This window comes from Podarcis gaigeae (genome assembly GCF_964106915.1).
Source record: "Podarcis gaigeae genome assembly, chromosome: 10".
NCBI lineage: Eukaryota > Metazoa > Chordata > Lepidosauria > Squamata > Lacertidae > Podarcis > Podarcis gaigeae.
In genome coordinates this window covers 44,150,164-44,163,663 of record NC_139686.1, presented here as the reverse complement: position 1 = coordinate 44,163,663, position 13,500 = coordinate 44,150,164, and the positions used below count along the sequence as shown (strand labels likewise).

General features: G+C 42.7%; 1 protein-coding gene across 2 annotated transcripts in view; it reads right to left on the bottom strand.

Annotated features, from left to right (window-relative positions):
- Positions 1-1,140: 1,140 nt before the first annotated feature.
- The window catches only part of PTPRR (protein tyrosine phosphatase receptor type R), a 113,549-nt gene continuing 101,189 nt past the window's right edge, over positions 1,141-13,500 (bottom strand). For both annotated transcript variants that reach the window (XM_083699246.1, XM_083699247.1), the window contains exons 11-14: positions 8,491-8,601; positions 8,211-8,368; positions 6,627-6,740; positions 1,141-2,556 (exon numbers count right to left, since the gene is read on the bottom strand). In XM_083699246.1, the coding sequence (XP_083555372.1) occupies positions 2,463-2,556; positions 6,627-6,740; positions 8,211-8,368; positions 8,491-8,601 (477 nt within the window). In that variant the 3' untranslated portion in view covers positions 1,141-2,462. The remainder of the gene's footprint in view (positions 2,557-6,626; positions 6,741-8,210; positions 8,369-8,490; positions 8,602-13,500) is intronic.

The following is a 13,500-nucleotide window of genomic DNA, read 5'->3' as shown; positions in this document are numbered from 1 at the left end:
TTTCAGAAAGTGCAGATTAGGTAGCCTCTAAATGCAAACTAGGGACACGGGTGGCGCTGTGGGTAAAAGCCTCAGTGCCTAGGGCTTGCCGATCGAAAGGTCGGCGGTTCGAATCCCCGCGGCGGGGTGCGCTCCCGTTGCTCGGTCCCAGCGCCTGCCAACCTAGCAGTTCGAAAGCACCCTCGGGTGCAAGTAGATAAATAGGGACCGCTTACTAGCGGGAAGGTAAACGGCGTTTCCGTGTGCAGCTCTGGCTCGCCAGAGCAGCGATGTCACGCTGGCCACGTGACCCGGAAGTGTCTTCGGACAGCGCTGGCCCCTGGCCTCTTAAGTGAGATGGGCGCACAACCCCAGAGTCTGTCAAGACTGGCCCGTACGGGCAGGGGTACCTTTACCTTTACCTTTACTTAAATGCAAACTGACTCTCATTTCGCCCCTACCCATGTATAATCCTGAGGTACCTTGCACCCTTGGCTCTGGCTAATTTCCTCATCTTTAGCTAATACTACTTGCACATATCTTTAAAGATGGATGTGTCAACTTCCGTAGCGCTCAGATCCAGAGGGGAGATTTCTGCACTGAAAGTACTCAGCTGAACACTGTACTTAGCTGAAATGGCAGAAAATGTTTCAGGGAAAGGCCCTATGCGCTCACCAATGGCCTCACACCACTTTCTGCCAGCCGAGGAGATGGCCAGAGCCAGCCCTACCATTAGACAGAGTGGGGAGGGCACCTTTAACAGCTGATGCTGTGTTGGGTACAAGTGGTGAGGTGTTGGTGGACAAACCTATGTGTGCTGTGATGAGTCCTGTCCTACAGGCCGTCGGAAACTGGAGGGCACTGGAGGGCACGGTAAGGCTCAGATGCCAATGAGATAATTATCTTTTGTACATGGAATTAGGGAGGGGGTCAATTTGTCCTTCACCTCAAGCAGAAAAGACATCTTGGATTAGGCCTAGGTAGACCGGAGGAAGCAACATATTACAGGGTACTGTGGGAAGTAAAATGCCCAGGGTGGGGTATTCCGAGATGAGTATCACTTCAACATGAAGCTAAGAGACAGACCTGAGTTTCATGGGCTTGCTGAGGGAGAAAATTGGCTGGTAATCGGTGAAATAACATGAGGAAAATGTAGACATCTTTAAATATTTTGTATCAAGTTTATTGGTTGGATGAAGCAAGGGTAACATAACTGCTTTAGAAACTCATTATCAAATCCTATGCTGAGACTCCTCAGTTCTTGCCAAATGGGGGGGGGGGTTCCAGTGATACTTTTTTGTCTTTACAAACTGATCACTGCAAAGATAAAAAGAATTAAACACCAAGATTCTCATGGTCCATTCTAGTTTGTGTTCCCCTGAACACCCATCCATCTCCTTACAATAAATGGAACTTGTGTTTATTTTTTAAAAAAAGCTTTCAGTAAAAGACAGGCAATTATTTAAAATTCTTACCATTTAGTATATGTTACAAAGTTTCTCTTTTTTAAAACGACTCACGAGATTTACAAATACACCGGATTCTGTCCTGGAGCAAAAAGCAGCTTCTAAGACAATTGACAGTATCAAATATATACATCAACATTGAAAAAAAGACACTGGGCTCAATCCACTGGAAATGTCACTTGTGGAAGCCCCAATGAAGCGAAAGAGAAGTCCACAAGGGTACAGCAACCTCGAATGAAATACAGGATTTCTTTTATAACTTTTATTTGTTTCAGTCAGGCTCGCACAGGAAACACTCCCTTTGTGTGGCCGCCATTGTGTTCCACAATGCTTTATAGAATTTACTATACACACTTAAATATCTAAGAGTACTTGGGAGTTGTCGTATAAGACAACTTAGGAGCTGTCATATAAAATACCTAACTGATTTCGAATAGTTTCAAAAACAATGGGCTTTTCAAAAAATATTTGTTTCCATTTGAAGCCAATAATAGACCAAGAATCATAATTGGCAAGAATCATAAAAGGCTCGGAATAAAGTTTACCACATAATAGGTAATAGCACTTAACAGGTACAGTAGAACACCTGACAGCCTATTCACAAGACAGACTTTTTGTTGTTGTTGCAAACGTTAAAGCATTTGTACACATTTCTTCAGTGGAATTTCCCAAGTCCATTGTAGAACATACAAACATACGTTACATACATTCTGTGTGGCAGATCCCACTAATACAGAAACAAATCCTCCATAAGATATATATGTGAAATCCAAATGTAACATCAGTACATTAACCTTCATTTAAAAACTGGTTCAGGGAACTCACAATACATTCAAGACAAAGGTCCGTCAATCTTGTATGCTTTTGTTTTTGTTTTTAACCATCCACATTCCTTTTACAAGTTGGCTGCAGTGCCACTCCTCTTCACAGCTGTAAACTCCTTGAAGAAGTTGCTGGTAGGTAACGAATCAAATTACCCCAAGAGAGATCAACATATTTGCTTCTTCCCTCTTGGTTTCACTGGACAGCTTCAGCAGATGGCCTGCTTTCGTACAGGTTCAGCGCATGATGCACAAATTCATACTGTTCACTGGTTTGGACCATTCCACCTCTGGGGGGGAAAAGGGGGAGGTGGAAAGAGATGGCAAGTACCTTTAGTGACAGAATAGTTCCCACTACCCCAGAGAGTTTATAGGGGTATCACTGCTAATGGCATAGCCATTCAGATGCTATTGAGCTCCAGTTCCCATCAGGTCCAGTCAGCATGGCCAATAGGGTTGCTGGGAGCATCTCCTGGTATGTCCCACAGAGGAACTTACGGTCTTCAAACAAAAACATCCTGAAGGTCCCAGGCCACAGATAGGTTAGGCTGGCCTCAACTAGAGCCAGGGCTTTTTCGGCTGTGGCTCCGATCTGGTGGAACACTCTGTCACAAGAGACTAGGGCCCTGCGGGACTTGACATCTTTCTGCAGGGCCTGCAAGACAGAGCTGTTCCTCCAGGCCTTTGGTCAGGGCACAGCCTGACTCCCTCCTTTGGCAATCTTCACAGAACTTTAGCCTAATGGTTGCCATCAATTTGAGTTGAATTAATTTTTTAATGAAATGATTTTAGAATGTTGTACTATTTTATTGTTGTTAGCCGCCCTGAGCGCGGCTTCGGCTATGGAGGGCGGGATATAAATAAAATTATTATTATTATTATTATTATTATTATTATTATTATTATTATTCCAACTCCAACAAATATTTGGAGGGTCAGAGGTTTCTCATCTCTGGCCTATGGTGTGTAGGTTCACATTACTTTTTATTTCTGTCTAACAAGGTTTCACGTGAGGTTCTGTATCAGCCCCAAATACAGTAATGAGCAGAAACTTAATGTTAAAGATGGATGTTTGCAGAGAATCTGCTGCATTTTATATTTCATGCTATGAAAATCTAAAATTACACCGTCAGATTTTGCTTCCTCTTTTTGCAACGTGCGGCGCCTCAGCCACCAAACTATTTCTTCCAAATTAATTTGGACGGAGCAACGTGCGTCTTAAAACGTAGCAGCAAATCAAAACCTGGCTCCCAGTGTCAATGCATTTTCATTCTTACATTAAATATGTGACCTATTGTGACCATAGGGGCACATGTACAAAGTGCAGGTTTTCCTGTCCTTTTTCTAATGCCTCCCAGACTTCCTGCCTTACCAGCTGACACAGAAGAAATTCTGCAGCAGTGACTCACCGACTGCAGCATTCGACAGTGCCATTCTTATTTGGTTTTGACCATAAAAGTATAGTGTGTGGACACCTATGACAAATGTGTTAAAAGTCACTGCAAAAGTACCCTGGAGTTTCTGCACCACTATCAAACAAGGACTCATACTAAAAGGGAAGGCAGGGAAAGAATTACCGTATTTTTCGCTCTATAACACGCACCTGACCATAACACGCACATCGTTTTTAGAGGAGGAAAACAAGGGAAAAAACATTCTGAATGAAACAGTGGGTGTATCATTTTTGTGCTTCATGCTGTGGCCACAGACATGTGATCTGATTGTGAATTTGGGGTGACCCAATGCAAAAATCCTGAGAATCCCTGTGGATCCATGCTTTGTAACCACGTTTTTGCACCATTGCAGCCCCAGGCAACAGTGGGTGTGTGATTTTTGGGGGGCAGGCTGTAGCCATTGACATGCTATGTGCTCTAATGGTGAATTTGGGCTGACCCAATGCAAAGATCCTGAGGATCCATGTGGATCCATGCTTTGTAACCACGTTTTTGCACCATTGCAGCCCCAGGCAACAGTGGGTGCGTGATTTTGGGGGGGGCAGGCTGTAGCCATGGACATGCTATGTGATCTGATGGTGAATTTGGGCTGGCCCAATGCAAAGATCCTGAGGATCCATGTAGATCCATGCTTTGTAACCACATTTTTGCACCATTGCAGCCCCAGGCAACAGTGGGTGCGTGATTTTTTTGGGGCAGACTGTAGCCATGTACATGCTATGTGCTCTGATGGTGAATTTGGGCTGACCCAATGCAAAGATCCTGAGGATCCATGTGGATCCATGCTTTGTAACCACGTTTTTGCACCATTGCAGCCCCAGGCAACAGTCGGTACGTGATTTTTGGGGGGCAGGCTGTAGCCATGGACATGCTATGTGATCTGATGGTGAATTTGAGGTGACCCAATGCAAAGATCCTGAGGATCCATGTGGATCCATGCTTTGTAACCATGTTTTTGCACCATTGCAGCCCTGTTTTTGCATCAGTTCATTGCTATGTGATCTGATGGCGAATTTGGGGTGACCCAATGCAAAAATCCTGAGAATCCCTGTGGATCCATGCTTTGTAACCACGTTTTTGCACCATTGCAGCCCCAGGCAACAGTGGGTGTGTGATTTTTGGGGGGCAGGCTGTAGCCATTGACATGCTATGTGCTCTAATGGTGAATTTGGGCTGACCCAATGCAAAGATCCTGAGGATCCATGTGGATCCATGCTTTGTAACCACGTTTTTGCACCATTGCAGCCCCAGGCAACAGTGGGTGCGTGATTTTGGGGGGGGGCAGGCTGTAGCCATGGACATGCTATGTGATCTGATGGTGAATTTGGGCTGGCCCAATGCAAAGATCCTGAGGATCCATGTGGATCCATGCTTTGTAACCACGTTTTTGCACCATTGCAGCCCCAGGCAACAGTGGGTACGTGATTTTGGGGGGGCAGGCTGTAGCCATGGACATGCTATGTGATCTGATGGTGAATTTGGGCTGACCCAATGCAAAGATCCTGAGGATCCATGTGGATCCATGCTTTATAACCATGTTTTTGCACCATTGCAGCCCTGTTTTTGCATCAGATCATTGCTATGTGATCTGATGGTGAATTTGGGGTGACCCAATGCAAAGATCCTGAGGATCCATGTGGATCCGTGCTTTGTAACCACGTTTTAAGTGGGGAGGGAAGGAAAAATATAGAAGGGACAAGGAGCACGGGGAGGGGTGTGTGGAGAAGCAGCTGGCTAAGAATGCAGGAGAGGGGTTTAAAGGGGGGGGGAAGGAAGGCAAAAGTCCACCCACCCACTCAAGCCAGCCCTCTCTCTCTCTCTCATCTGCATGTTTTCCGCTGCCTGCCGAGTCCCCAGACGCAGCAGCAGCAGCAGCACCGGAGCAGGGACGCTCTGCTTTCCTCTCTACTTGCCTGGAGGGGAGGGGATTTCACTGCTCTTTGTTCCGTCTGAGCAAACAGCAACCGAAACAGAACAGGGTGGGCAGTAAGACCCTGAGGCAGAATGCAGGAAAGCAGCAGCCTCCTCTCCTCCGTGACGGCGCAATATGATTTTTGCCTGATTTTTGCCATGCACCTGGGACAAACGGCTCCAGGGACCACACATTCGCTCTATAACACGCACAGACATTTCCCTTTACTTTTTAGAAGAAAAAATCTGCGTGTTATAGAGGGAAAAATACGGTAAGTACCAATCCTAACACCACCACTTGTCTGCTGAAAATTGCAGTCTGTTGAAGTTGCTTTTTAATATTTTTCTTCAAAAACTCCAAGCTAGGGATGGGCGAATCTGTCCATTTCACTTTGTCTCCATCTCTACTTTTTCCTGCCCTAAGCTCTGTTTGCTGTAGTTATGCATCGGTTTGTGTTAAAAAGCAACAACAGAAAAGACCTCGCAAAAATTATTCAGCATTTTAGTGTGTATTTCTACTAATATACACATCTTCGCAGGCTGTTTTGACTAATAAACACATTTCTGCAAGCAAATTTCCTAATATAATGTATTTTTGTACTTTATATCCATCGGCGCATGCATTTTAAAGCACACTGTCCCCACAAATACCATTTTTGTTCACATATTTCAGGAGTTCAGGAGTTGCATCACAAAATTTCGGAGATGTGCAAATTTGGAAGGATATCTAAGTTTTGGCTCACATATTATATCCGAAAGTGTGAATTAGGTATTGCAAACCAAACCAAATTTATCTCCAAATGAATTTATTGAGTCTTCATTATACACAAAAGTGAGTTTGTTCCTAGAATGATTCCCTAAGGGCCAAACCAGATATGATGATGGCAATGCATGAACAAATCTCCATCTCTTTGATGTTTGGGCAAATAGTGTTGGATGGGAGAAATGACCAGGACTGGGACTGCAGATGGATTTTGCATGTGGCGTCATCTTACCTGTCCAAACGAAGTTGGCAGACAATGCTTAATGCGTCAACAACTCCTTCTTCCTTCAGCTGATGACAACCAATTGCGGTAGCAATGAAACATCCAGTCCTTCCTATTCCAGCACTGAAAGTTAAAAAAAGAAGAAGAAAAGTCACACCAAAGATCAAAGAGACTAAAATGTCAGTTATCATCATCTTCCATCATCTGTCAAAGTTCTACCCATGAAGAAGAAGGAATGGTGAGCCCAGGATAATCTTATTGGTTCATATTCACACCCCCCCCCCCACCTAGCAGAAAATATTAATGCTTGGTGAATTAGTAGATTGGCATTTTCAGGTTTCTATTCTGTAAAAACACATATGGCCCTGATTATGTTGAGGCAGGGTTTTTCTTTAAAATGGTTCTTTCGTTAGTTTTAATATATCCTTATAAACTCAGTTTGAAATCATCCCTCCCCCCCGCCCAATACTATGAGGGATGATCAGGGCCGGATTTAGGTTTGATGAGGCCCTAAGCTACTGAAGGTAATGGGGCCCTTTATATGCCCAGCTGTCCTTTGTCAACAAGAAATGGTCTCTGTTTTTTGTGTTGAATATATGCTATATGGTAATTTATGGACCTAATAGGTATCTAAAGCCATTTGCACATGCAGAATGTAGGCACCCTATATATAGAAATGAACAAACCAGTGATATTTTAGGGAGCAGGCTAGCAGGTGGGGCCCATTACTTACATCATAGGAGCCTACACAACACAAAACAAAACAAAACAAAACAAAACAAAACAAAACAAAACAAAACACTGTTGCTAAATGTAGGTTTTATTTTATTTGTTTTTTATCTTATATTTTGGAAATGTACCTCCAGGTTTCCCCCCCTTTATTTTTTTGCCCCCCCTCCAAGAGAGTGGGGCCCTAATCTATAGCTTGCCTAGTTTATACGTAAATCTGGCACTGAGATGATCTTGCCTTCTATTCATACAAGACTATAATATTTGAAATCATAAAAAAGAGGAAAATTGTTTTCCAAAAAGAGGAGCAGAATTTGGACACTGTTAATTAACACTGACAAGGAGTGACACATGTGCCATGTCCTCAAAGCATGAAATGTGTACTTCAATCTGCCGATTTCCCTCCTAGTTTTCTAGCCTTGCTTATGTTTCAGTTTGCTCCTTTCATAACTGAGCAGCGATCCACAGCACAAAATTGTAATGGTTTCCTGCCCCAGCATGGTGGGAATGTGCAACTGCACATTTCTCTGCTTTATTACATATTAGCATATAGAGATATGCTGAGGGGAAAGTTGAGGCAACACCTTGGCAGAACAGCAATGGTGTAAAGGTAAACACATTTCTGCGACTGCAATTCTAATTCAGTAGAAATGTTGTTAGTTACATTGGGATGGGAATAATCAGTACAAACTTTCTATCTTCCTATCAAGTGGTATCAGGAAAATGAGAAGATGGCAGCAAACAGTGACTTTACATAGTGATTTGGTTTCTGAATCCCCCCCAAAACCCCTATAGAAATTCTGCTTTTCAAGCAGAATTTTCAAGAGAAACAACTTTTTTAAAAAAAGAAAGAAAGCAAATTACCTGCAATGCACAATTACAGGTCCTCTACCAACGGATCCCACCCTGTCCTCTTCAACATCCAGCATGAGCTGTAGAAGGGGCTGAGCACTATCTGGAGTTTTGTGGTCTGGCCAGGATGTGTACCAGTAATGTTTGACATGTCTTGAAAGGCTTCCTTGCTGAAAATAAACGTGTACACTGGTGATGAACTACGAATAGTGCTTTCTTAACTGTATTACTCGTTAAAAGAAGACACAAGCAGATATGGTAGGAGACGAGAAATGACCAGAACTTGTATTACCTTTAATGTAAGGTTACGGACAGTGTAATTCTCACATTCTTGCACACTGTTAACAAGAACTTCCACTTTTCCATATATTCCTCTCTTCTCCGGCCAATACAGCACACATTTCTGGAAAATAGAAATTAATTAATCAAATGCTTGATTAAAAACAAACAAACCCTGTTTTGCTTGATAGTGGTGATGGAAAAACTCCCTTGTTAGAACTGCTAATATTTCAATATAATTTTTAATATAAATGCCAATATTTCCAATATTGTCCTTATTTCCCATGGGCAGTTCCATTTTCTGGAACCTGACCCTGTTTTCTCCCCTCTTTGCCTTTTGGGGAGAAGTTGCAGGTGACTTTTTAAAAATGTCATTTGAGTTCAATGGTACTTACCCTAAGAGGTGTGTGTGTGTGTGTGTGTGTGTGTGTGTGTGTGTTGTCTCCAGCCCACACCCACATAAATGCATATGCAGACACACTACAGCACATGCTAGCATTTCACACCTTAGTGAGACTCACTTTGAATTTTTGGAAACAGATTTTATGATGATTCAAGTTCTCCTCCCTCTATACATCTTTAACTGAGGCTTTCCCATCCTTTTGTCTCCAGATGTTGTTGACCTAACTCCCATCATGGCCAGTGCTGAGAGGTGATTGGGGTTGAGGTCCAACAGCACCTGGAGGGCAATCCAGTGATCCAAACCAATGGATTATGATGCCAGAAAAAATAGCCAATGATGGCCTTTTCCTGTGAACTTTAGATGCAAACCTTGAATTCAAATGCATGTGCATATATTCATAACACATTTTAATTACTTAGCAAATTTATTACAGTTGCCTTTACACGCCTTGTTTTGTGAATAGATAACAGAAGGTGTGTGTGAGGGAACCAACATACAATTTGTAAAAAAGAAATGTTACATATCAGAAATAAGAGCTCTGCATGTTCAAAATTTATTTAGCTAATACATAGAATATTGCCTGACTTCTTTTCCATTGAGTTTTCATAAAAGTCCAGTTTCCCCACACATTCTTCAGCTGTTAGCAGCTTCTTCTTCTTTAACTGCCTACATGTTTTTAAAAGCCCCATTATTATACCAGTGCCTATGAAATTATTTTATTTAAATCTCATGCAGCACATAAATGTCTTGATTAAAAACCAATTGCTATATTAAGGCTGCAATTCTCTCTGCATGGAACTGGAAGTAAGTCCTGTTATAAAAAGGAGACTAAGCATGACTCTTTCTAAAAAATAAATTATGTGGTGGGTGGAGCTGTGGGCTAGAGCCTAGGACTTGATGATCAGAAGGTAGGCGGTTCGAATCCCCACGTTGGGGTGAGCTCCCGTTGCTTGGTCCCTGCTCCTGCCAACCTAGCAGTTTGAAAGCACATCAGTGTGCAAGTAGATAAATAGGTACCGGTCCGGTGGGAAGGTAAACGGCGTTTCTGTGCGCTGCTCTGGTTCGCCAGAAGCGTCTTAGTCATGCTGGCCACATGACCCAGAAGCTGTACGCTGGCTCCCTCGGCCAGTAAAGCGAGATGAGTGCCGCAGCCCCAGAGTTGTCCATGACTGGATGGTCTGGGCTCCCTTTACCTTTACAGTGCAATCCTACACTTGACTACTTAGAAATAAGTCTTACTGAGTTCAGTTGAGGTTACTATTAGGTACCGGTAAATGTGTATAAGATTGCAGCCTAAAAGACTATTTTTTTAAACCTTGTATTCTTATTACAGGTAGGTAGCCGTGTTGGTCTGCCACAGTCAAAACAAAATAAAAAAAATCCTTCCAGTAGCACCTTAGAGACCAACTAAGTTTGTTATTGGTGTGAGCTTACCGTATCTGAAGAAGTGTGCTTGCACACAAAGCTCATACCAATAACAAACTTAGTTGGTCTCTAAGGTGCTACTGGAAGGAATTTTTTTTATTTTGTATTCTTATGTGCATGAAAAGACTTTTTACCCACTGTTGCTATATGTCCCTCTTTTTTTAAAACAAACATACACTTAACTTTTTGAAAAAGCTGAGAAACTTCTCACTCATTTTGTGCCTCCTGAGTGTCCCCTGAAAAGATTGTCCTAGGAAACCCCAGTTACCATTTTTCTATTTCTGGAACAGCTTAACAACAAGAAAAAACAACAACAACAAAGCCAACCAACAGACCAAAACAACAGGCGAAACTTTTCTTGCCCCTATGTCTTTGAGCTAGGAAGCCCTCATATAGCTGTTGAAGGTGTAAAAGCCACACCAGAGAGGGGAAAATTTGTAACATTTCTCTTGTGGATTCATTTTGCAAGTTATTTTGGATTGTAATTGCAGATCATTTCTCATGAAACCTGCAGGTTTGAGAACTAGACTCTGGGCTAGTTTCATTTCATGGCAATGGTTCTGCGTTGTTGCACAACTGCAGTAAAAATGGTTAAATTGTTGAACATTTCACTGCTGCCTTTTCCCTTGTCCCCCACACAACAGCACTATGATAAATTTCTCATAACCCAGGTACTTTATTCATGGCACTTATCTGTAACTGCAAAAATGCATCCCCCCCCCTTTGGGGAAATGAAAACCACAGATATCTGTATGTAATAATTGGCTTGCTATTGAAAACCAAGGCTGGTCCTTTTTATTGGTTTATCCACTTGTTTCCCTTTCTACCTAGTGTTTAAGGAATATTATTATTATTATTATTATTATTATTATTATTATTATTACAGCAATAGTGGTGCACCTGCTAGTGAATAGATTAATCACCAGTGAAAAGCAGGCCTAGGTTCACTAGTAAAAGGTAAAATTGAAACTGAATATATATACCGAGGAAATTGTCTCAGTGATAGGATCAGCATTTCTTCCCATAAAGGATAATGGAGTGATTTACAAGTTCAAGAAATACATAGAAAGCAGCCAAATGCATTAGATCAAAATTGGCTTGAAAAAACCCTGAGACCTGACTAGAAACAAAAGGCTAAGGGAGGAGTCTTATCTTCAGTCCACAGTAACAAATATAACCCATTAGGTTCTGGAACTCCAAGATTTGAAAAAGCACAGGAAAACATCCAGGGAATCTACCCAAGGAGGGGAAAACCTCCACAAAACAACACAACGAGAAATGAGCATGCTCAATAGGCATGGAATGCTGACTAATGGACAAAGGGAGATTGAAAACGGGGGCTTGGGGAGGGGCTGGATGTGAAATGGAGTGGCTGCCAACTTGAATAGGAGCACCTCACACTGATGGCGATGCTCTTAGGCCTGTTTTGGGGGGTCCACTGCCATTATGGCTCTTATGTAACTGAAAGCAACATAATGTGGCTGCTCTTTTGTCTGCCCCAATGTTTCTATTCTCTTTCATATAGATATTGTATGCTTTTCGATTCTGTTGTGTTGCCTGCCCTGAGTTCTTTGAACGAGAGGCAGACTATTAATGGTCTAAATTAATAAAGAATGCTCCAATCAGCTGCTGTAAAGTCTCACTGAAAGCAACTAGAGATACGGATGGGGTGCCTGCACTCTCTCTTCTGGCGAATATGGATTTAGCAGTAAGCCACTCAAAATGCTTGGGTTTTGGTTTTTCGTGGTGAGCGTTGGGGTTTGCACATTTTCATCCGTGCCAGTACTTTCAAAATAAAAACAACTCCCCGCTCTTCTTTGAAAGTTGATGAGCAAACAAAGATATGAATCCTCATGACTTGCTAGAGTATTTCAATGAGGCCTGATACCCTCAAGGAAGGGTCAGCTGAAACACTTTAGGCATTAGATAGGTAAAGGGTAAAGGGACCCCTGACCATCAGGTCCAGTCGTGACCGACTCTGGGGTTGCGGCACTCATCTCGCTTTATTGGCTGAGGGAGCCGGCATACAGCTTCTGGGTCATGTGGCCAGCATGACTAAGCCGCTTCTGGCGAACCAGAGCAGCGCACAGAAACGCCATTTAACTTCCCGCCGGAGCGGTACCTATTTATTTACTTGTACTTTGATGTGCTTTTTGAACTGCTAGGTTGGCAGGAGCAGGGACTGAGCAACGGGAGCTCACCCTGTCACGGGGATTCGAACCGCCGACCTTCTGATCGGCAAGTCCTAGGCTCTGTGGTTTAACCCACAGCGCCACCTGCGTCTCTTTAGGCATTATATATTTCTTATTAAAGCTTTTACATAGCTCAGCACCATTTTGACGCTTTGTCTCTTCTCTTTTTTTATTCATCAGTCCTTTTCCAGCTGCTCCTTCCTTTCTTCCCCTGTTCTCTGAATATTGGACAGACATTTAGATAGCAAAACAACTGTGTGCCCAAACCTCTGTGCTTCCAGTAGCAAATAAGGTGACAGAATCATTCATCTACCATTGCAACAGTCCTTAATACTCTTGCCAGGGTTTCTCAGCGGAATGTCAGAAGCTCATGTAAACACAGACTTTCTCCATATAGCCTGGGAACTACTTAAGACGTCTCCCCTTCTTTTATTAGGAGGAAATTGCCACTGTCAGTCCATGACAATGTAGATAAACAATATTGTAAGGAGCCTAGGCAATTCTGGTAAACACAGGGCTTCCTGATATGTTGGAAACCATTGGGTGTTCCTTTCAAGTCATTCTTTTCAAGCAGTGTTAGATGTAAGTGTTCAAAAAATTGGCATTTCCTTTGGGAAAATATTTTTACTTTAGGTCATATTATAGGTTTAAGAACATAAGAAGAGCCAGCTGGATCAGGCCAGCAGCCCATCTAGTTCAGCATCCTGTTCTCACAGTGGCCAACCAGATGCTGTAGGAAACCCACAAGCAGTACCCATCACAAGAGTGCTCTGCTTTCCTGTGGCTTCCAGCACCTGGTATCTAGAAACATTAGGCAGAACAGAGACACCATAGCTAGTATCCACTGATAGCCTTATCCTCCATTAATCTGTCCAATCCTTTTTTAAATCCATCCAAGTTGGTGGCCATCGCAGGTTTCTATAAGCATTCTGATCAGTTCAGACAAGGATCTGTTTAATTTACAAAATCTCACGTGCCCTTAGAATACAATCTTTTAGATGTC